Source organism: Hippopotamus amphibius, chromosome 3 (genome assembly GCF_030028045.1).
Source record: "Hippopotamus amphibius kiboko isolate mHipAmp2 chromosome 3, mHipAmp2.hap2, whole genome shotgun sequence".
Lineage (NCBI taxonomy): Eukaryota > Metazoa > Chordata > Mammalia > Artiodactyla > Hippopotamidae > Hippopotamus > Hippopotamus amphibius.
In genome coordinates, this window is record NC_080188.1 from 194,241,267 (window position 1) to 194,266,073 (window position 24,807).

At 36.3% G+C, this 24,807-nt stretch overlaps 1 protein-coding gene across 5 annotated transcripts in view; it reads left to right on the forward strand.

The window, feature by feature from the left end:
• The window catches only part of CFH (complement factor H), a 135,226-nt gene that overhangs the window by 83,970 nt on the left and 26,449 nt on the right, over positions 1–24,807 (forward strand). Inside the window, exons 17-23 of one of the 5 annotated variants that reach the window (XM_057726225.1) lie at positions 39–248; positions 968–1,141; positions 3,383–3,559; positions 4,576–4,749; positions 8,200–8,382; positions 8,846–9,074; positions 10,217–10,503. In XM_057726225.1, the coding sequence (XP_057582208.1) occupies positions 39–248; positions 968–1,141; positions 3,383–3,559; positions 4,576–4,749; positions 8,200–8,382; positions 8,846–9,054 (1,127 nt within the window). In that variant the 3' untranslated portion in view covers positions 9,055–9,074; positions 10,217–10,503. Of the gene's footprint in view, positions 1–38; positions 249–967; positions 1,142–3,382; positions 3,560–4,575; positions 4,750–8,199; positions 8,383–8,845; positions 9,875–10,216; positions 10,504–24,807 lie in introns of those variants that run through there. The other 4 variants (XM_057726223.1, XM_057726226.1, XM_057726224.1 and 1 more) reach the window with 4 other exon arrangements.

Here is a 24,807-nt window from a genome sequence, read left to right on the forward strand (position 1 = left end):
ATTTGTGCTTTACCCTTTGATCTCTGTTCTCCATGTAGAAAAACTTCCATGCTCTCAACCACCTCAAATAGACCATGGAACCGTTAAATCATCTACGTCTGCAGAAGAAAGGACAGAAACACTTGAACCCAAGCTTTATGCACATGGCACCAACTTAAGTTATACTTGTGAAGATGGTTTCATGATATCTGAAGAAAACGTGATAACATGCCATATGGGAAAGTGGAGTTCTCCACCTCAGTGTGTAGGTGAGGACAGTGCACAAAACAAAATTCCATTTTCGTTACCATTCATTCAAACTAATCAGTTGTCATCAAAGTCATGAGATGGAATCCTTTAGATTTCTAAATATATCAAATTATTTATATATTTATGTCATTTATGTATTAATATAAATTTATATGAGTATTTACACATTTAATTTATTTTTGCATATTCAAATCCACAATTTTTATTAATTTCATTGGTTCAATATAGAATCACTTTTAATGCTGGCAATTTCTTATTAACACTGGATGTGTAATAAAATGAAACATACATATTCATATAGGTAAACCTATTTATATTCGTACCTACTCATATAAGTTGCAGTGTTTGGGTTGCCACCATTTTCAAAAACATTTCTTATGTTCTTCCTACAATATCCCTTTTAATTTCTTACAATATATAGTACTTTTCTTAAGATGATGAAGTCTTGATGTGTTTTCATTACTTATGATTGGTTGGAGAGGCATTGATAGTCTCTTTCATGTATTGGTACTTTTATTTTCAAGTTCTTGCTCGAGTTTACTTCTGGACACACACCAGAATGGTGATTTTAGGACATATTTGTGCACTTCTCTGCAATGTGATGGAAGTTTCTGTATAATCATTATTTTCATGTAAAACTACCAAATATGACAAGGAGTACATCAAATTAAATTTCAGATTTAGTGAAACATGAGATCATTCTTTCATTTATTCCTAGGACTTAGTTGTGGACATCCAGCTTCGATTTGGCATGGCGATATACTTCACAAGAAACCCAGTTACCAATATGGAGAAGAAGTTACGTACAACTGTGATGAAGGTTTTGGGATTGATGGACCTGCATCTATAAGATGTTTAGGAGGAAAATGGTCCCTTCCACCAAAATGCATAAGTATTGTGTATTTCATTTTATTCTAAGGCTGATAAATATCTTTAATTCAGAGCATAAATGGTACAAATATGAAACTAAGCAGTATGTCTAGAATTGAACAAGGTGCCTTGGGAAAGTTTCGGATTCAGGTAGAGAATTAATAACTCTAGTAATAATAAAAGTTTGATAACACGAGCTACATTACCTCACTTTCATGTCATCTTGGGTACACTTGGACACCCTCTGATGTACATTCTCAGACTTGTGGTCTCTGTCATGTATCACAGCTGGCCCCTATGCATCAATCTCATCACTACTCAATTTACTGTTAACTTATCAGTTATTTCTTTATAATATACTATTTTCTAAGATATTTGACATAATTCAAGGTAACAGATTCTGATACAAGCAAAAAATACAAACACATCCATAATATAGGTGGCCTGTAATAGGGGAAAAGAATTTAAATGTGAGAAGTATGGTCTCAAGCATCACATACATCCCTGTCTCTTTGAATATCACCATTCCCATGTTATGCTTTTGATGAATATAGATACATTCAATGTAACTCAGTCAAGACTTCTATAGTTTGTTTCAAGTTATAAGAAAAATACTGTACAGTTTTCATTGGTTTCATATGTAGCCATCTAATTTCTGGAACACAATATTGGCCACTATGTATTATTTTTCTTTCCATCTTTATTGCAGTATGATAGCTTTACACTGTTATGCCAGTTTCCCCTGTACAACAAAGTGAATCAGCTGTATTTACACATACATCCCCAGATCCCCTCCCTCTTGAGCCTCCCTCCCACCCTCCCCATCCCACCCCTCTAGGTCATCACCAATCTTTCCGTGCTATGCAGTAGTTTCCCACTAGCTATGTATTTTACTTTTGGTAGTGTATAAATGTCAATACTACTCTTTCACTTTGTCCCAGCTTCTGCTTCCCCTGCTCCCCGTGCCCTCAAGTCTGTTTTCTACATATGCATCTTTATTCTTCCTCTGCCACTGAGTTCATCAGTATCATTTTTTAGATTCCATATATATGTGTTAGTGTACAGTGTTTGTTTTTCTCTTTCTTACTTCACTCTATATGATAGACTCTAGGTCCATCCAACTCACTATAAGTAACTCAAGTTCATTCCTTTTTATGGCTGAGTAATATTCCATTGTATATATGTGCCATACCTTCTTTATCCATTCATCTGTTTTTGAACATTTAGGTTGCTTCCATGTCCTGGTTATTGTAAACAATGCTGCAATGAACATTGTGGTACATGTATTTTTTTAATTATGGTTTTCTCTGGGTATATGCCCAGTAATGGGATTGCTGGGTCATGTGGTAGTTTTATTTTTAGTTTGTTGAAGATCCACCATATTGCTTTCCATAGTGGCTGTATCACTTTACAGTCTCACCAGCAGTGCAGGAGGGTTCCCTTTTCTCCACAGCCTCTCCAGCATTTATTGTTCCTAGGTTTTTTGATGATGGCCAATCTAATTGGTGTGAGGTGATACCTTACTGTGGTTTTGATTTGCATTTCTCTAATGATTAGTGATGTTGAGCATCTTTTCATGTGTTTGTTGGCCATCTGTATGTATTCTTTGGAGAAATGTCTGTTTAGGTTTCTGCCCATTTTTGGATGGGGTTGTTTGCTTTTTTGATATTGAACTGCATTCAGCTGCTTATATATTTTGGAGATTAATCTTTTTTCAGTTGTTTCACTGGTAAGTATTTTCTCCCACTCTGGGGGTTGTCTTTTCATCATATTTATGGTTTCCTTTGCTGTGCAAAAACTTTTAAGTTTCATTAAGTCCCATTTGTTCATTTTTGTTTGTATTTCCTTTACTCTAGGAGGTGGGTCAAAAAAGATCTTGCTTTCATTTATGTCATAGAGTGTTCTGCCTGTGTTTTCCTCTAAGAGTTTTATAGTGTCAGGCCTTACATTTAGGTCTGTGATGGATTTTGAGTTTATTTTTGTGTATGGTGTTAGGGAACGTTCTAAATCCATTCTTTTACAAGTGGCTGTCCAGTTTATTGAAGAGGCTGTCTTTTCTCCATTGTATATTCTTACCTCCTTTGTCAAAGATAAGGTGACCATATGTATGTGGGCTTATTTCTGGGCTTTCTATTGTATTCCATTGTTCTGTATTTCTGTTTTTGTGCCAGTACCATACTGTCTTGAGTACTGTAGCTTTGTAGTATAGCCACCATGTATTTTTAAGCATGTACTAAACAAATACATATTCTTTTTCTTTCAGAGACAGATTGTTTTAATGTGCCGAGCTTTGATGAGGCTGAACTTATAGGCAAGAAGAAGAAATCATATAGGTCAGGAGAAGAAGTGACTTTTCAATGTCGACCATATTTTCAATTGGATGGATCCAATACTGTACAGTGTATTAAGAGCAAATGGATAGGAAAGCCAGCATGCAGAGGTACTTTGGTAAAATTTTAAAATTCATTTTTTAAAGTATCTTAAGTAATAGAATATAGAAAATTGCCTCTACCATCATTAAATAGACATAGTTTACTTTTAGGCCAGGTCATAGAAGGTATATGGCTGAACATAAAAAGGGATGGAACTGTATACTCAGTGGTCAGCCTTGTAACTCAATGATTCTCAAAGCATGGCCCCTGGCACAGCAATCTCAGCATATTGTGGAAGATTGTTAGATGTAGAAGCACAAACTCACAGGCTCACTCAGACCTGTTGAATCAAAAACTCTGGGGATGCAACCCTGAAACTGTTTTAATGATTCCCAAGGGATTCTATGCACATTTCAGTTTAGAAATCATAGGTACAGCATACTGTACTTTACATCCACCCAAAACTCACTGATGAATTACACATTACTCATTGTTGTATCCTGAAACATTTGCCCAAAATACCATTAAAGAGTATTTTTATAAATTTATACATTAATTTTTATGTTATTTTTCCAGATCTTCTGTTTCGATCTTTGAGTTAATCATCTTCTTCCTTCCACTATGGTACTCTTCATAGTGTGTTAATTCTTGGTCAGGTCTCTAAAGAAATACTTATTGTGTTTATGTTTCTAAGGGCCTAAAGTTACAGTTCATAAACAGGTTGATGATAAACCAAATCCTGTTGTCAAATGATCTTTTTATTATGATTTTCATTTGGTCTATAAATCCATTTTGAAGTCATATAATTTATAAGCTCTCATTTTCACTGGCTTAAAAAATGTGTATCAACCTTCTAGTGAAAAATGGGGGAGAGATTTAAGGTACAGAAGCTTAAATTGTACTAAAAAATATTGCCTTGTCTCATTTTCCTTAAACTTACATGGAAATTGATTAAAGTTAGAAGTCTTTTATGACAGATTAACTCTTGATTTTAAAAGATCATAGAATATACTTGACATCCCGTTTGTTCACTTGCTCTTTATAGTGATCATTGTAATAGAGATAATTTTTTCTTTCTATTCAGATGTTTCTTGTGAGAATCCACCCAGAGTGGAAAATGCTATTATACAAAATGCGAAGCCTAGATATCAAAATGGTGAGACAGTACATTATGAATGCAACAGACCTTATGACCTTTTTGGGGAGGTAGAAGTGACATGTTTAAATGGAACATGGACAAAACCACCTCAGTGCAAAGGTAGAGTAATTTACACCTCCACCCGCCAATTTTAGAGAATATTTTAGTGACAAAATATGTTTTTATAAATATATAATGAGTAGTTCCTATGGAATAAAGTTTTTGATGAAAATAAAATGATGCTGCTTAAAATCAAGTTCTTTTGTGGATTAATAGGTAATCTGACATATTTATCTTATGAAAGAGTTAACCAGATTTGAACAGTTGGAATCATGGAAAATTTCCTGTCTTAAATATTAAGACACTTACTTATTTCCTGAAGAATAAATATGTTAAAGAAACCATAAGTATATTTGACAGCCCAAGAAATTCCATATTGAGGCAGGGACTAGGCAGCTGGGGCCTGATCACAGAATGGGATGTAAATTTGGGCATTGTCAGCATGTGGATGACATTTAAAGGTATGTTATTAGCTGAACTCCTTCAGGGAATTAGAGTTCATATAAAAAAAAAAAAAAAAGGCTGAGAACTTGGTCTTGGGATAGTTTAGTGTTCACAGTTCAGGAAGTAAGGGAATCCAAAACAAGAAATATCTTAGCTACGACTAGTTTTTCAAGTTAACTTTGGCCTGATATGCACTTTTTGCAGTTTTTCCCTTGAACAGGTCTTCATGTTTGAAGTGATTTTCTTGTAGACAGCATAAAGCTGAGTCTTGTCTTTATGTCCACCCTGCCATTTTCAGTCTTTTAAGTGATGTATTTAGACCATTTACATTGAAAGAAACTATTAAGTATTAGGGACAATGTCTGCCATTTTATTATTTGTTTTGTGTGTGTTTCCTCTGTTTCTGATCCCCATTCCCTTTTCTTGTCTTCCCTGTGGATTTTTGAACATTATAAAATAATTTGATTTTGATAGATCTGCATTGCATTTGCGTATATCTCTTTGCATGGTGTTATTAGAGGTTTCTGCAGGTATTAAGATACACATAGATAGCTTAACCCCCTCTTCTGGTATTGACATTTTACCACTTCAGGTGAAATGTGGAAAATTTACCTTCATTTCAGTTAATTTACCCTCCCCACACTTTTAACATCAATGTGTTAAGTATTCCCTCTATGTACATTGAGCACCATATCAAATGATATCATTTTGCACAAACATACTTTAACAAAATCTTTAAGGAAAAAACATGCTTATTATATTTACCCTTATTTAAAAAAAAATCAATCCATTGTTTTTTCTTCCTTCCTGAAGTCTCATTCCCATTTCTATTTTCCTTTCTATTTGAAGAATTCCTTTAGCAATTCTTCAAGTGTATGTCTGCTGGAGAAAAATTCTCTCAGTTTTCCTTTGTCTGGGAATGTCTTTCTTTCTCCTTTCAGTCCTAAAGGATACTTCACTGGATATGGAATTTGGGTTTGATGATTCTTTCATTGCAGCACTGGAAAAAGGTTGTCACTTCTTTCTGGCTCTATGGTCATGAATGGAAATCCTACCGATGTTTGAATCCTTTTTCCAAAGAAGTATTACATGATACCTATCTAGCTGCTTTTGGGTGTTTTCCTTTTTCTTTAATTTCCAGCAATATCATTGTACTGTATGTTGACACTAACTTATTTGGGTTTATCCTGTTTGGAATTCCCTCAGATGTTTTAATTTGTAGATTTGTGCCTTCTGCCCTATTTGGGAAATTTTCAGCCATTATTTAAAAAAAATTTTTTATTTCCATCCACTTTCTTTCCACTTTCAGCATCTACAGTGTTTTGCAATCTTCCCACAGGTCACTGAAGCCCTGTGCATTTTCTTTTTTTTTTTTTTTTAATCTATTTATTTACTTATTTATTTTATTGGCTGTTTTGGGTCTTTGTTGCGGCACACGGGTTTCTTCTAGTTGTGGAGAGCGGGGACTACTCTTCGTCGTGGTGCGCGGGTTCCTCATTGTGGTGACCTCTCTTGTTGCAGAGCAGGGGCTCTAGGCGCCTGGGCTTCACTAGTTGCAGTACGTGGGCTCAATAGTTGTGGCTCACAGGCTGCAAAGCGCAGGCTCAACAGTTCTGGCACATGCGCTTAGTTGCTCCGCAACAAGTGGGGTCTTCCTGGGGCAGGGATTGAACCCATGTCCCCTGCATTGGCAGGCGGATTCTTAACCATTGCACCACCTAGGAAGTCCCATCTGTGCATTTTCTTCACAGTATATTTTCAATGTTAGTTTATATTCAAACTTAGTTATACTTCTTCCATCAGCAATGTATTGTTGAGTCCATCCAGGCAGTTTTTTAAAAATTTGTGTTACTCTAATTTCCAGTTCTATCAATTTGACTGGATTTTGAAAAACCATTGTCCAATAATTTCAATATCTGTGTCATCTGAGTGTTGTCTTCTGTTGATTGTTTTTTCTCTTTTGAGGTTTTCCTGGTCCTTGGTTTCATGAGTGATTTTCAATTGTATCCTGGATATTTTGGGTACTATGTTTTGAGACTAAGGATTTTATGGAAATCTTTTGTTTATCAGGCCTCCCTTACTGCCATGTGTGGCCTCTACTGACTCCAGGAGAAGGGGGAGAGGCGTCCTGTTCCCTCATCACGTTGGTGGAAGCCTGGGCTCCTCACCTGACCTCTATTGATCAAGTCAGGGAAAGGGCTGGTCTTAGGTTTCTTCTATGGTGTATTTCTAGAGTAACTCAGTATTGTAAAACTTGTTTACGTTTTGCTAGGCTTTTCCTTTCTGGCCCTTTGCTTAGGACATCAAGTGCTTCTTGAGCCTTTTTTTGTTTGTTTCTTTCTGAACTTGTTATCCTTTCTGGGTAGCAGTCTAGTAGCCCATCCAGGATACACAGAAGGCAAGATGAAAACCCAACAAGTCTCTGCAGTGTAATACCTTGAATTCCAAGGTCTCTAACCAGACTGACTTCTTCTCTACATCTTTCACAATCCCCTGTGTTGGTTTTTATAATATGTTGATAATGTTTAGTTAGCAGAAGGAATACTTAGCAGATGCAATAAGTAGAAATATTTCCACTTCATCTTGTCCAGAAAAGGGAGCCTGTATTCCCTTGCTCACTATTCAAATCTGTAATTCTTTGAAGTTTGTTAAAGGTGTTGATGGAGTTGATGCTTCTTTGTAATAAAAATGAAATTCAATAAATATGACTAGAGATTCAATAGACACTGATTTATGTTAAAAGTATATATAAGGATACATTTTTTTGTTTACTTATCTATCCATGTGTCTAGCATATATTCACTAAGTAAAACATGTTCTAATACCAGAATGCTGCCAAGCAGACCTATGTGTTAACGTCTTATTTGTGGTTTCATGTGGGGAAAAAGGAAGGACTTAAAAATGTGCCTTTCTATTTCAGTGTTTAAAAATTTCTTCAATAAATCATTTGTCATCATAAATCACATCTTGATATTACATATTAGGCTACATTTTTATTTTATTTTTTATTTTAAACTGTGGGATTTTTTTTTAGTCTTTCAATAAATAAAACAACATATTTTCTAGACTCTCAAGGAAAATGTGGGCCTCCTCCAGCAATAGACAACGGAGACACCACCTCATTCCCATCACTAGTATATCCTCCAGGAGCGACCGTTGAGTACCAGTGCCAGTCCTACTATGAGCTTCAGGGAAACAGACGCATAGTGTGTCGGAATGGAGAGTGGTCAGAACCACCAAAGTGCTTAGGTAAGTATTTCAGTCTTCTCGTGGATCCTGGGAAAATCAGTGTAATTGGCATGATGTTTAGCTGTTTATAATAGAATTTTCATGGATTAACGAACACCCATTCTGTTGCATGCTTGACCATCAAATTATAATACGTGTGGAAATCAAGTTTGAAAATTTCCTGTTCAGGCAACAATAGCAACAAAATAGTCCCTCATGAAAGCTCTTCATATGATAACTGACATTATGAATCTTTGATTATAACATTTAATTACTATACTAAAAACAGTGCCTCATTCTTACAACACTAATTGTTCAAAATGATGGAATGTGCATTATAGATTTTCATTGAGTTCAGTTAGAAAAGGTTTTGAGAAGGAATTTTTGGACCAGGGTAGATGATTCTACTTGAAAGAATGAAATTCAATGGAAAATAATTGTATCCTACCTAATGTTCTATGTTTATCCTTTTTTTTAATTTCAGAGGCATGTGTAATTTCAGAAGAAATGATGAAAAAGCATAACATACAGTTAAAATGGAGATATGATAAAAAACTTTATTCTAAAACAAAAGACACTGTTGAATTTACTTGTATACGTGGATATTATCGAAGCACACCAGAGTATACATTTCGAACAACCTGTCAGGAAGGAAAACTGGCGTATCCTACTTGTGGACGAAAGAGTGGTTAAAATGCAGTTGTAAAATTGAAGTATGTACACGTATTCAGAATTTTTCCTTATTATTCCAATTCTCAACTTATTTTATCAAATATTGTTTAAGTCATCTTTATTCATAACTCAGATTGGTGTTAAATATTATGAGGATGATGTAATTATAATCTGGGAGACGAATGAATCATTTCTAAAAAGCACCTCATTAAAACTTGGCAAACCAAAATGCTATGTGTCCTGTTCATAAAATACCTACAGCAAGAAATTAGGTGTAATCACTTCAGTGCCTCCTTCCATCTATCAGTTTCCCAATTTTCTAAAGATTTTTCCATGACTTCTGAGGTTTTCTGAGATTCTGTTTCAGAAGAAATGGGAAAAAATGCTTGTCTCCATTTTCCAAATAATATCAGTTCACAAACACGTAAAAAGCAAACTATGTTGTATGTATGTTAGCAATAAGATGTAAATAGTTATTTCTTACTTCTGCTTATCTATCAATAGATAAACATACCAAAAAAATGATGAAATACATGATCTTTTACAATGTCTATCTAGCTTGCATAATAATTCAAATAGAAAGCAATTAGAATCAAATTGGGTACATAATTATCATAACATGACATATAAGTGATTAAAAAATCCAACATCAAGTATAAACACACACACACACATAAACACATTATGCTTTAAACACTGAATACATGTTTATAGAAAAAATATTGGCAAGAATTACAATAGACTATTTAGCATAACTATAGTTGAATTTAGAGATAATAGGGGTAAAATGTGGTGTTAACTCGTTTTTAATTACCTCTATCTTGAATTTTTCTTTCTTTATATCACATTTGAACTACAGAATTTGTTATTTGAAAATAAAGATATATACAAAGTGAGACAACACGTGCTGAAAAAATATAGAGACTTCTTTGGTGATGATCTCCAGGTCTAATAACATTTTCATGATTTTGCTGGTATAGAGAGTTTTGGAAACATTCAACTACAAGTGACTGAAGTGTGATCTTTATGTTCATATATTTTAAACAGCACAGTTAGCTTAAATTAGGTGACTATAAACATTTTAAATTTCTAAAAAGTCATGAAAATTTTAAGGTGAAAATAGAGATACAAATAATTAAGCTAAAATTATTTTAAGGTGATATCTTGTTACTTTGTATTGCAGCAAATCCAGTGGCCTTCTTAGAATAAGAAGCGAGGCCATCACCAGTGGAGCTAGTTGATCTACATCTGAATCATTGGTGGCAGCCGCTTTTCTCCCCCTTAAATCAAATTGTTACAATTGGCAAGTTATCTTTGCTGTTAATGTTAACATTTGTGTATATAATATTTCTCCAAAATTTTCACCTAATGGTTGTAGAATTTATTTATGACACGTGGCTATAGTAGATTATTTCACTGTTGACTAGAAAATAGTGATTTTTAAAGATCAATCCTATCACTTTTCTGCATGTATTCATTGCCATTCTGCTTAAAGATGGGTGTTAATTTACAGACTCTGTTCATATTCAACTTTCGTCTAAAAAGTTTTGGGAAATCTTTTCTTTGCCCATTTGTTTCCAATTTTTAGAGCAAGGACTTGTAGTAGTAACCTTCCATGATGATTTTCAGACTTTTTTCCAATTTTACAAAAAATGTATGTTTGTGTGGACTCCTAAATATTTATTTACTCAATTTATCACAGTCAAGTATAGTCATCCTTTGAAGCTCAAATTATCCAAATTCTGTCTAGCAAGTGTCTCCTGGAAATGGCTGCTGGTTGGTTTCCATGTGTCCCTGTTGGTCTCTGAGCATTTCTCTTCCTTTTAGCTCAATACCGGTGATCCCATCCCAAGTATACCTCCCTGCCCAACACCCACAATCATACATGTTAAAAATGGTTTTCAGAACCCAAGAATTGTGCTATTGGCGCTGGATGGGAGTTTTCAGTACTGATGAAATGTCTTTCGGTTATCAGACCTTTGAAACAGATATGAAATTTTTTTCTCATGGTTGTTTTCTTAAATATTTTTTAAATGAGGTAAAGTTGATTTACAGTAGTTTTAGGTGCACCATATAGTGCTTCACAGTTTTTAAAGGTTGTACTCCATTTGTAGTTATCAGAAAACATTGGCTATACTCCCTGGGTGTTATGATATCTCTTGTAGCTTATTTATTTTATACATAATAAATTTTTTAAGCTCTTTATTGGAATATAATTGCTTTAAACTCGTGCCGGTTTTTGCTGTACAACAAAGTGAATCAGCTGTATTTATACATATATCCCCATATCCCCTCCCTCCCACCACTCCATCCCACACTCCCTATCCTGGCTCTCTGTCATCACCCATCATCAAGTTTACCTCCCTTTGTTATATAGCAACTTCCTACTAGTTATCTATTTTACTTTTGGTAGTGTGTATATGTCAATGCTACTCTCTTACTTCATCCCAGCTTCCCCTTCATCCACCCCCAACACCATATCCTCAAATCCGTTCTCTACATCTGTATCTTTATTCTTGCCCTGTCACTGGGTTGATCAGTACCATTTTTTTAGATTCCATATGTATGTGTTGGCATACGGTATTTGTTTTTCTCTTTCTGCCTTACTTCGCTCTGTATGACAGTCTCTAGGTCTATCCACCTCATTACACATAGCTCCATTTCATTCTTTTTTATGCTGAGTAATATTCCATTGTATATATGTGCCACATCTTTATCCATTTATCTGTAAATGGGCATTTAGGTTGCTTCCATGTCCTGACTATTGTAAATAGTGCTGCAGTGAACACTGTGGTACGTGTTTCTTTTTGGATTATGGTTTTCTCTGGGTATATGCCCAGGAGTGGGATTGCTGGGTCATATGGTAGTTCCATGTTTAGTTTTTTAAGGAACCTCCAAACTGTTTTCCATAGTGGCTGTACCAACTTACATTCCCACCAACAGTGCAGGAGGGTTCCCTTTTCTCCACACCCTCTCCAGATTTACTGTTTCTAGGTTTTTTGTTTTTTCTTTTTTTTGATGACGGCCATTCTGACCAGTGTGAGGTGATAGATACCTCATTGTGAGTTTGACTTGCATTTCTCTAATGATTAGTGATGTTGAGCATCTTTTCATGTGTTTGTTAGAAATCTGCATACCTTCTCTGGAGAAATGTCTATTTAGGTCTTCTGCCCATTTGTGGATTGGTTTATTTACTTTATTAGTATTAAACTGTGTGAGCTGCTTGTATATTTTGGAGATTAATCCTTTGTTTGTTGCTTTGTTGGCAAGTATTTTCTAGCATTCTGAGGGTGGTCTTCTTGTCTTGTTTATGGTTTCTTTCACTGTGCAAAAGCTTTTACGTTTCATTAGATCCCATTTGTTTATTTTTGATTTTATTTCCATTATTCTAGGAGGTGGGTCAAAAAGCATCTTGCTTTGATGTATGTCATAGAGTGTTCTGCCTATGTTTTCCTCTAAGAGTTTTATAGTGTCTGTCCTTACATTTAGGTCTTTAATCTATTTTGAGTTTATTTTTGTGTATGGTGTTAGGAAATGTTCTAGTTTCATTCCTTTACATGTTGCTGTCCGATTTTCCCAGCACCACTTATTGAAGAGGCTTGTCTTTTTTCCATTGTATATTCCTGTCACAGGGAAATTCTATCAAACATTTAGAGAAGAGCTAACACCATAAACAAGACAAGAATACAACCCTCAGGATGGGAGAAAATATTTGCTAATAAAGCAACTAACAAAGGATTAATCTCCAAAATATACAAGCAGCTCATGCAGATTTATATGCCAATAAAGAGCTTAAAAAAAAAAAAAAAAGAAAGAAAGAATTCACCTGTGAAGCCATCTGACCCTGGGCTTTTGTTCGTTGGGAGATTTTTAATCACAGCCTCAATTTCAGTACTTGTGATTCGTCTGTTCATATTTTCTATTTCTTCCTGGTTCAGTCTTGAAAGATTGTGCTTCTCTAAGAATTTATCTATTTCTTCCAGGTTATCCAATTTATTGGCATATAGTTGCTTGCAGTAGTCTCTCATGATGCTTTGTATTTCTGAGGTGTCCGTTGTTACTTCTTTTTCATTTCTAATTCTGTTGATTTGCATCTTCTCCCTTTTTTTCTTGATGAGTCTGGCTAATGGTTTATCAATTTTGTTTATCTTCTCAGAGAACCAGCTTTTAGTTTTATTGATCTTTGCTATTGTTTCCTTCATTTCTTTTTCATTTATTTCTGATCTGATCTTTATGATTTCATTCTTTCTGCTGTTTGTACCATCTACAGTATTTTTAATTTCAGTTATTGTGTTCTTCATTACTGTTTCTTTGCCCTTTAGTACTTCTAGGTCCTTATTAAAGTTTTCTTGTATTTTTTCTTTTCTTTTTGAGATTTTGTTTCTTTTTTTGTTTTTGGTTTTGGTTTTTTGGGGGGTTTTTTTGTTTTTCTTTTTTTTTTTTAATTCTTTTTTGGGGGGTACACCAAGTTCAATCATCTGTTTTTATACACATATGCCCATATTCCCTCCCTCGTCGACTCCCCCCCAACCCTCCCTCGAGTCCCCCCCACCCTCCCCATCCCTGTCCTCTAAGGCATCTTCCATCCTCAAATTGAACTCCCTTTGTTATACAACAACTTCCCACTGGCTATCTATTTTACAGTTGGTAATATATATATGTCTGTGCTACTCTCTCACTTCATCTCAGCTTCCCCTTCACCCCCTGCCCCCCCCCAAACCTCAAGTTCTCCAGTCCATTATCTTCATCAGCATCCTTGTTCTTGTCTTGTCACTGAGTTCATCAGCACCATTTTTAGATTCCGTATATGTGAGTTAGCATACAATATTTGTCTTTCTCTTTCTGACTTACTTCACTCTGTATGACAGACTCTAGGTCTATCCACCTCATAACATATAGCTCCATCTCATCCCTTTTTATAGCTGAGTAATATTCCATTGTATATATATGCCACATCTTCTTTATCCATTCATTTGTTGATGGGCATTTAGGTTGCTTCCATGTCCTGGCTATGGTAAATAGTGCTGCAATAAACATTATGGTACATGTTTCTTTGGGGATTATGGTTTTCTTTGGGTATATGCTCAGGAGTGGGATTACTGGATCATATGGTAGTTCTATTTGTGGCTTTTTAAGGAACCTGCAAATTGTTTTCCATAGTGGCTGTACCAACTTACATTCCCACCAACAGTGCAGGAGAGTTCCCTTTTCTCCACACCCTCTCCAACATTTGTTGTTTCCAGATTTTGTGATGATGGCCATTCTGATTGGTGTGAGGTGATACCTCATTGTGGCTTTGACTTGCATTTCTCTGATGATGAGTGATGTTGAGCATCTTTTCATGTGTTTGTTGGCCATCTGTATGTCTTCTTTGGAGAAATGTCTCTTTAGGTCTTCCACCCATTTGTGGATTGGGTTATTTGCTTTTTTGGTATTAAGCTGCAAGAGCTGCTTGTATATTTTGGAGGTTAATCCTTTGTCTGTTGTTTCGTAGGCAACTATTTTTTCCCATTCTGAGGGTTGCCTTCTTGTCTTGTTTATGGTTTCTTTCACTGTGCAAAAGCTTTTAAGTTTCATGAGGTCCCATGTGTTTATTCTTGATTTTATTTCCATGATTCTAGGAGGTGGGTCAAAAAGGATGTTGCTTTGATGTATGTCATAGAGTGTTCTGCCTATGTTTTCCTCTAGGAGTTTTATCGTGTCTGGCCTTACATGTAGGTCTTTAATCCATTTGGAGTTTATTTTTGTGTATGGTGTTAGGAAGTGTTCTAATTTCATTCTTTTACATGTTGCTGTCCAATTTTCCCAGCACCACTTATTGAAGAGGCTGTCTTTTTTCCATTGTATATTCGTGCCTCCTTTGTCAAAGATAAGGTGTCCATATGTGTTTGGGCTTACTTCTGAGTTCTCTATTCTATTCCATTGGTCTTCCTTTCTATTTTTGTGCCAGTACCATACTGTCTTGATCACTATGGCCTTGTAGTATAGTTTGAAGTCAGGAAGCCTGATTCCACCAACTCCATTTTTCCTTCTCAAGATTGCTTTGGCTATTCGGGGTCTTTTGCATTTCCTTACAAATCATAAGATTTCTTGTTCTAGTTCTGTGAAAAATGCCATTGGTAATTTGATCAGGATTGCATTGAATCTGTGAATTTCTTTGGGTAGTACAGTCATTTTCATTATGTTGATTCTTCCAATCCAGGAACATGGTATGTCCCTCCATCTGTGTGTGTCATCTTTGATTTCTTTCATCAATGTCTTAAAGTTTTCTGCATACAGATCCTTTGCCTCCTTAGGCAGATTTATTCCTAGGTATTTTATTCTTTTTGTTGCAATGGTAAATGGGAGAGTATCCTTAATTTCTCCTTCTGCTCTTCCATTGTTAGTGTATAGGAATGCAAGAGATTTCTGTGCATTAATTTTGTATCCTGCTACTTTACTAAACTCATCAATGAGTGCTAGCAGTTTTCTGGTAGAGTCTTTAGGGTTTTCTATATATAATATCATGTCATCTGCAAAGAGTGACAATTTTACTTCTTCTTTTCCAATTTGGATTCCTTTTATTTCTTTTTCTTCTCTGATTGCTGTGGCTAAAACTTCCAAAATTATGTTGAATAATAATGGTGAGAGTGGACACCCTTGTCTTGTTCCTGTTCTTAGAGGGAATTCTTTCAGTTTTTCACCATCTAGAACGATGTTGGCTTTTGGTTTGTCATATATGGCTTTGATTATGTTTAGGTAATTTCCTTCTATGCCCATTTTCTGGAGAGCTTTTATCATAAATGGATATTGAACTTTGTCAAAAGCTTTTTCTGCATCTATTGAGATGATCATATGGTTTTTATCCTTCAATTTGTTGATATGATGTATCACATTGATTGATTTGCATATATTGAAGAATCCTTGCATCCCAGGGATAAACCCCACTTGAACATGGTGTATGATTTTTTTAATGTGCTGTTTGATTCTGTTAGCTAGTATTTTGTTGAGGATTTTTGCATCTATATTCATCGGTGATATTGGCCTGTAATTTTTTTTTTTTTTTTGTGACATCTCTGCCTGGTTTTGGTATCAGGGTGATGGTGGCCTCGTGGAATGAGTTTGGGAGTGTTCCACCTTCTGCAATATTTTGGAAGAGTTTGAGAAGGATAGGTGTTAGCTTTTCTCTAAATGTTTGATAGAAGTCACCAGTGAATCTGTCTGGCCCTGGGCTTTTGTGTGTTGGGAGATTTTTAATCACTGCCTCAATTTCTGTACTTGTGATTGGTCTGTTCATAGTTTCTATTTCTTCCTGGTTCAGTCTTGCAAGATTGTATTTTTCTAAGAATTCATCCATTTCTTCCAGGTTATCCAATTTATTGGCATATAGTTGCTTGTAGTAGTCTCTCATGGTCTTTTGTATTTCTGAGGTGTCCATTGTTACTTCTCCTTTTTTCATTTCTAATTCTGTTGATTTGCATCTTCTCCCTTTTTTTCTTGATGAGTCTGGCTAATGGTTTATCAATTTTGTTTATCTTCTCAAAGAACCAGCTTTTAGTTTTATTAATTTTTGCTATTGCTTCCTTCCTTTCTTTTTCATTTATTTCTGCTCTGATCTTTATGATTTCTTTCCTTCTGCTCACTTTGGGGTTTCTTTGTTCTTCTTTTTCTAATTATTTGAGGTATAAGGATATGTTGTTTATTCGATCATTTTCTTTTTTCTTAAGGTAGGACTGTTTTGCTATAAACTTCCCTCTTAGAACTGCTTTTGCTGCATCCCATAGGTTTTGGTTTGTTGTGTTTTCATTGTCATTTGTTTCTAGATATTTTTTGATTTCCTCTTTGATTTCTTTAGTGATTTCTTGGTTGTTTAGGAGTGAATTGTTTAGCCTTCATGTGTTTGTATTTTTTGCAGTTTTTTTCCTGTAATTGATATCTAGTCTCTTGGCCTTGTGGTCTGAGAAGATGCTTGATATGATTTCAATTTTCTTGAATTTGCTGAGGTTTGTTTTGTGACCCAAGATGTGATCTATCCTGGAAAATGTTCCATGCGCACTTGAGAAGAAAGTACATTCTATAGTTTTTGGATGGAATGTCCTATAAATATCAATTAAGTTGAGATGGTCTAATGTGTCATTTAAAGCTTGTGTGTCTTTATTTATTTTCTGTTTGGATGATCTGTCCATTGATGTAAGTGGGATGTTCAAGTCTCCCACTATTATTGTGTTACTGTGGATGTCCCCTTTTATAGCTGATAGCATTTGCCTTATGTATTGAGGTGCTCCTATGTTGGGGGCATAGATATTTACCATTGTGATATGTTCTTCTTGAATGGATCCCTTGATCATTATGTAGTGTCCTTCCTTGTCTCTTGTAATAGTCTTTACTTTCAAGTCTAATTTGTCTGATATGAGTATTGCTACTCCAGCTTTCTTTTGACTTCCATTTGCATGGAATATCTTTTTCCATCCCTTGACTTTCAGTCTATACACATCCCTTGGTCTGCAGTGGGTTTCTTGTAGGCAGCATATAGAAGGGTCTTGTTTTTGTATCCATTCATCCAGTCTGGGTCTTTTGGTTGGAGCATTTAATCCATTTACATTTAAGGTGATTATTGACATGTGTGTTCCAATTACCATTTTTTTTAATTGTTTTGGGTTTGTATTTGTAGGTGTTTTCCTTTTCTTGTGTTTCCTACTTAGAGAAGTTCCTTTAGCACTTGTTGTAAGGCTGGTTTGGTGGTGCTGAATTCTCTTAACTTTTGCTTGTCTGGAAAGCTTTTGATTTCTCCATCAAATCTGAATGAGATTCTTGCTGGGTAGAGTATTCTTGGCTGTAGGTTTCTCTCTTTCAGGACTTTCAGTACATCCTGCCATTCCCTTCTGGCCTGCAGAGTTTCTGTAGAAAGGTCAGCTGTTATCCTTATGGGTTTTTCCCTATATGTTATTTGTTGGTTTTCTCTTGCTGCTTTTAATATTTTTTCTTTGTTTAATTGTCGTTAGTTTGATTAATATGTGTCTTGGTGTATTTCTCCTTGGGTTTATTCTGTATGGGACTCTCTGTGCTTCTTGGAATTGGTTCATTATTTCCTTTCCCATGTTGGGGAAGTTTTCCACTAGAACCTCTTCAAATATTTTCTCAGACCCTTTCTTTTTTCTTCTTCTGGGATGCCTATGATTTGAATGTTGGTACGCTTAATGTTATCACTGAGGTCTCTGAGACTGTCTTCTATTCTTTTTATTCTTTTTTCTTTTTCCTGCTCTGTGGCAGTTATTTCCCCCATTCTATCTTCCAACTCATTTATTCATTCTTCTGCCTCAGTCATTCTGCTGCTTATAGCATCTAGAGTATTTTTAACTTCAGTTATTTTGTTATCCATTGCTGTTTGTTTTTCTGAGTTCTTATGAACTGTTTTTTGTACTTTCTCTATTTTGTTATCGAGATTTTGTATCATTTTTACTATCATTACTCTAAATTCTTTTTCAGGCATTTTTCCTATTTCCTCCTCATTTATTTGGTCTTATGGGTTTTTTTCCTGCTCCTTTGCCTGCATGGTGTTTCTTTGTTTCCTCATGGTTGTCCAAACTTTTGGGGTTGCTTGTCCTGGTGATAGAGGTGTTTATAGAAGACTGTCCAAGCCTCAGACTAATGTCCAAGTGTTGGGTTAAAGAAATACTAAGTCTGGGAAACACATGCATGTATAAGACACACAATTACTGAATCCATTAGGACATAAGGCTCTGGAAAGACCTGACAGAACCCCAGTGTGCTATCAGATATTCAAAGAGAAACCCAACAGAAATTGACAACTAAAACAGAGCAAATCAGAAACAAAAGCAAAAGCAAATGAACAAACAAATAACACCTTACACATACAAACACTAATCCAGGGAGATTTTGTAAGCTAGGATCAAATATAAAAAAGAGCTAGAGTACCACCAGACAGAATGGAGATTCTCAGAATGAAATTAGACAATTGTACTAAGAACTAAGATAAAGACAAAAACCTAACATTAAATACCAACGCGGTGCGTCATCTGGAGAATAGAGCAAGGAGTCTGAGGAGATCGATAGTGTTGCTTATAAGTATATTAAGATAAAATAAACTAAAAATGGATGGAAGAAAGGGGAACAGAAGAGTGTAGTGTGATTGGAAATATGCAAATAAAAAGGAATAGAAATGTATAAAAGATAGGGATGAAAGGAAAGTATGAGAGATATATTGTCCGTACTACCAAAAAGTTAGCTAGAAATAGAAGTATATAAAAAGGCAAAAAAATAAAAATAGAATAAAAAATAGCACTAAAAAAATTATGTTATAAAACTTGTAGATCCCTTAGGACTAAGATCGTAATTAATAAAGGAAGAAAAAAAAAATCCAGAACTGATCCCAGAATGGACCAGTTCAATAGGATTGATATTAATATTTCTGTTTCCTTAGAGTCTCAGCTGTACGTGTCCTTCTACTCGCCTTAGGTTTTTTGGCATTATTCTGTGACCAGCAGAGCTTCCTTTATTGTTTGTCTGCAAGCCTCGGTGTGTGGGGAGGGAGAGGGTACAGTAGTGGCTCCTTTCCCTGGGAGTGAGTGAACAGTGGCGCACTGTTGTTTCAGTCAGGCTTGGAGGTGCCTGTTGCAGAGGGACGCCGGTGGCTCAGATGTAAACAGAAAGTCTCAGAGTTTGGCCTCTCTCGGTTTTTTTTTGTTTTTTTTTTCTGGGCAGCCTCCCTGCTGCTGGTGTTCCAAGGGGTTTTAATCCAGAACCACCCGAGTGCCTGAGGGTACTTGCTATCCCTGAGCACCTTAGGTGGCCCACAGGGCATCTCTCCACTGCCTGCTGCAGAGGCGCCAAAAGAGAGAGAGAGGCTACGCCAGCGGCTCCTCCCCCCCGCCCGTGAGCCCACAGCATCCAGCTGCCATCATGGCCAGGCAGCTCTCAAGGGCGGGCTCTCCTCGCTGCGGACCTCTTCCCTCCTGTCCTCTCAGTCCGTCACCTTACTGCAACAATTTTTTTCACCCTGAACCAGCTCTCTGGTTCCCACGCTCCAGCTCCCAGACCCTCTATTCAGCTGTGAATCCACGTCTTGGTCCAGGAACGCTGAGCTGCGGTGCGGACCCTCCGTATGTTTCTCACTTCCTCCCATCTGCCACAGCTCTGCCGTAGATGCCTCCCTACCGGTTATGTCAGGCTCTTTGCGGTCCTTTCTGGTGTCCGAGGTCTTCTGCTGGTGTTCAGTTGGTTCTCTGTGGGAATTATTGCATCTTTTGGTGCATTCCCAATGCACATGTGGAGAGGGATGCATTCCACGTTCCTCTACTTTGCCGCCATCTTTTCCTCTCTGTTTTTGAGATTTTGGATCAACAGTACCTTTTTTTTTTTTTTTTTTAAGATTCCGTATATATGAGTTAGCATACAATATTTGTTTTTCTCTTTCTGGCTGCCACCCATCATCTCCCAGCCCCAGCCACCTGATTCTATAAATAATACTTTGTATCCCTATCTTTTTCCTCCTCATTTCCCTCTCCCCACTGGTAGCCACGTGTTTATTCTCTGCATCTGTGAGGCTTTTCTGTTATGTTATATTGACTACTTGCTATAATTTTTAGTTTCGGAACATGTGATATCATATGTACTGTATTGGTCTTTCTCTGTATCACAAATTTCACTCACAATAATACCCTCCAAGTCCGTCCATGTTGTTGCAAGTGGCAAAATTTCATTGTTTTGTATGCATGACTTGTTTCATTTAATATATATATATATGTATGTATGTGTATATATATATATCACAGTATCACAACATGGAGGGGGTTTGGGTAAATCTGCTTGGGTACAAAGATAAGAAAACCATCATATTTTATTTTTTTTCAGTGTAGTCCTAGTTACTGTAGGTAAGCTAGGGAAGAGAAGATTTAACTTTGGGTCACATTCATCCAAATTCACCTATTTACATTGAGGGAGGAGTGTTAATTTCCAAGCTGAGGTGGCTTTGGACTAAGGTTAACTGAAGGCTTTATTTTTAAAGAAGGAGAAGAAGAACAGGAAGTCTCACTTATTTCACATGTATCTAGCATGCAGGGGTGACAGGTAAAAAAAAGTGGAAATGTTTTACAATTGTCGCAATGTTTCAGAATGCTAGTTACAAATAAAAGTCATTAAAAATTTTTTTAGTATTTTCACAATTCTACTGAGACATCTAGCATTTTTGGAAAACACATAGCGAAAAAAATATATATCTATAGATATGTACTTTTAGAGATGAAAACAATAAGATGAAAATATCATCAGTTGAGGTGCTAAAGAATAGTATGTATCAGGCATGTTAAATAAGTATTAGGCAGGAGAATCTAGTCATATTCTGTGAGTCTGCAAAGTGAAACACTATGGAAAGAGGATTGCATAGAAGATGGCACATCTGGAAAGAAGAGTAAAGAATGAATCTAAGGAAGTAACCAGAACAATAAGAGCACATGGTAGTTTTTTAAGTTTCAGTGAGAGGTCATACTTTTCTAAGCTAAAAATGAAAGAAATGTGTGCTGTGTATGGATTAATTTCATTCCATGGAATGTGACAGTCTTACTGAACAAATCTCGACTTCTTTTTTAAATTCAGTGATAGTGACTACATCCTACACAGAGTCAATTCTCTTAGGGGAAAGGGCTTTATCCTCAGATTAAAATGTAAATGGTAAATGATACACCCCAAGTTAATACCAATAAAGCAGTTTAGGTTATATACTAATGCCTTATGAGAAATCAATCTATTAAATCCTTCACAAAAAAATTAAGTAGAAGAGCCTTAATTAATTATGAAAATCTATAGAATTAAAAATAAAATGGTTTTGGAGTCACTCTTAAAAATTATTTTTAAAGGACTAATCCACAAACACGAAATTAAAAAAACAAAACTCAGTATACAATATTTTTAGGGGTTGATATAAAATTTGTATAAACACTGTGGTACACAGGTTGACAGAAGAAATTCCAAGTGTTCTTTAAATTTTGAGGTTTGGTATTTGTAGTTATTCAATATAAAAAAATAGATTTCCTTTAGAGTTGCATACTTAGGTTAAATAGAAATAATACAACTAAGAGGTGTATGTTCAACAAATGAAAAATCAAATCTGTTATTACTCAGGTATAATTTACTTCCAATAAAGCTTACACTTTTTAAGCAGAGAGTTCAAGGAGTTTTGACAAATGTATAAAATTGTATAAGCACCATCTAATCAAGCTATATAGACAGGTTGATAACCACAAGAGGTTCCTTTGCATACAATCTACTCCTTCCAACCTCAATGCCTGGGAAACACTGATTTGTCTTCTGTGCCTACAGTCTTGCCTTTTCTGCAATGAGTAGTCACAAACGGGGAATAATCCAAGTGTCCATTAACTGGTGTGTGGATAGACCTTTGTTCTTATTGGTCAACTTCCGTTAGTCATATGTTTCACTACTGGAGTAAAACCATTAAGACTTATTCTCCAGTTTCCAATATTATCATATCATCATCAATGTACACATGAGATCTGCATTAAGAACAATCTCTTTTACCAAATTAATGACCTGAATTCAGGTAGCTCATGGTGACATAGTAAATGTATCAATACACATGAAAGAGAATTGTAAGTAGCGCTTCCTCAAAGAGCTATTACTACTGGAAAGAAGATGGAATGAGTCTCCCAAAATTCAGATCTTGAAACCAACCCCCCTAATATGGTAGGATAAACAGGTAGGATCTTTGGAAGGTGATTAGGATTTGATGAGGTGCTCAGGGTTGAGCATGGATGGGATGGGGGTCCCGTAAGACTAACAACAGCACTTGCTTCCTTCTGCTTCCATGTGTGCTTTGTCTTCCAGGCTCGATCTCAGGACTGGTGGAAGTGCCCTTGCTGCTGTGTAGCTTCTGGCAGTGGCCATCAATTCTGGGTATTCTCTGACTTGCAGCTGCATCCTTCTAATCTCCGCCTCTCGGGTCACAAAATACTCTCTCCTGTGTCTCTGTATTTACTTGGTATTTTCTTCTTCTTACAAGGACATCAGTCATATTTGATTGAAGCCCACCATATGACCACATCTTAACTTGATTACATCTTTTAGACACCCTAATTCCACATAAGGTAACAATTGTAAGTCCTGGATGTAAGGATCCTAAGAATTCTTTTGAAGGACACTGTTCAACACTTAACGGGCCACCTTGTAGCCTCTCAAATTCATATCTTGCCCTTGGGTAAAATATATTCACCCAATCCCAACATCCCCCAAAGTTTTAACCCTTTCGAGCATCAACTCTAAGGTCGAAATTTTATCAAAATAGCTTCTAAATCAGTTATGAGTGAGATTCAGTTTCTGGTCCATCCTAGGGCAAAATTCCTATCCTTGTGTGACTCTGTGAACCCAGGACACATGTAAAAAAAATGCGCTTCCAAAATATAATGTTAGTACAGACATAATATACATATTACCATTATAAAATGGAGAAATAGAAATTAAAAAGGGAGTCTCAGGTCTCAAACAATCCCAAAACCCAGCAGGAGAAATTTCATTAGATTCCTAGAACAGAGAACACTCCTCTATGAAAATGATGCTCTGTCCTTGGGTTCTCCTCAAGGGGTTGCAGCCCCAACTTTTTGAACCACCAGGGAGGTGACGCTACTTTCTCAGCTGGAAGAGGCCCTGTTGGCTCAGGCCTCTGTATGCATGGCTCTATTTTGGAGACGCTCCTCCTCTATTTGTTAGGTTCCTGTCCCTTTCAGCCCAGGCTGGAAGCATTTCTGCTAGTATAATATTCTCAAAAACCTTCTCAGTCTCTTGTGCAGGTGCAAGCTTTCAGATGTGAGGGTATACATCCCAGATCTTCCCTAGATAAACAGTGTCTCTCTTTCTGGCTTAGGCTGAGACAATTGATTGGATCTCGATTCACACGCCTAATCTTTTAAGCAGAGGATTGTCCAGACTCACTCTGGGCTTGATTGGTGAGTACACTATGTGGATAGCCTGAGAATTTTCAAATCATCTCTTGTTGGTTCCTTTTTGCTTCACAGCTGATCCTTCAATGTACAACTTATCTCACATTTTTACTACAAACAGCAAGAAGAAATCCCGGGGATCTACCATACTTGGTTGGGAATCTCCAGAACTAAATATCCAAGTTTACCACTGTGGTGATTAACTTTGTGTCAGCTCAGTCAGACTATACTACTCAGGTGCTTGCTCAAATTATCAGTCTAGATGTTTCTGTGAAGGCATTTTAAAGACATGACTAACATTTAATCACAGAAAGCAAAGCACCTTCCATAATGTGGGTGGACTTCAACCAATCTGTTGAAGCCTTTAAGAGAAAACATTGATCTCCTTCCAGGAAGAAGGAACTCTGCCTCTGGAAAGCCTTCAAACTCAAAACTGCAACATAGACCCTTCTTGGGTTTCCAGGCTGCCACCTGCCCTGCAGTTTTCAGACTTGTCTGCTTCCACAATCACATGAGACTATTCATTAAAATAAATCTTAAACTGTGTGTATGTGTTTGTCTCTCCGTCACTCCCTGTGTGTATGTGTGTATTAACATAAGAGATGTTATTGCATCTGATCCTCTAAAGAAAACTCTGACTAATAGAGACTTTGGTAATGAGAGATTCTAAAGGAAGAAACTCTGATATTTTTAACATCACTAATGAACCTGCTACCTGCAGGAAAGAGGACACTGCTAGTCCACGGCGTGATGTGACAGTAGAGCTACACGAAACATCAACAATGGATATTTCCAGTCATATTAGCAGGAGGCAAGTACTTGATATCTC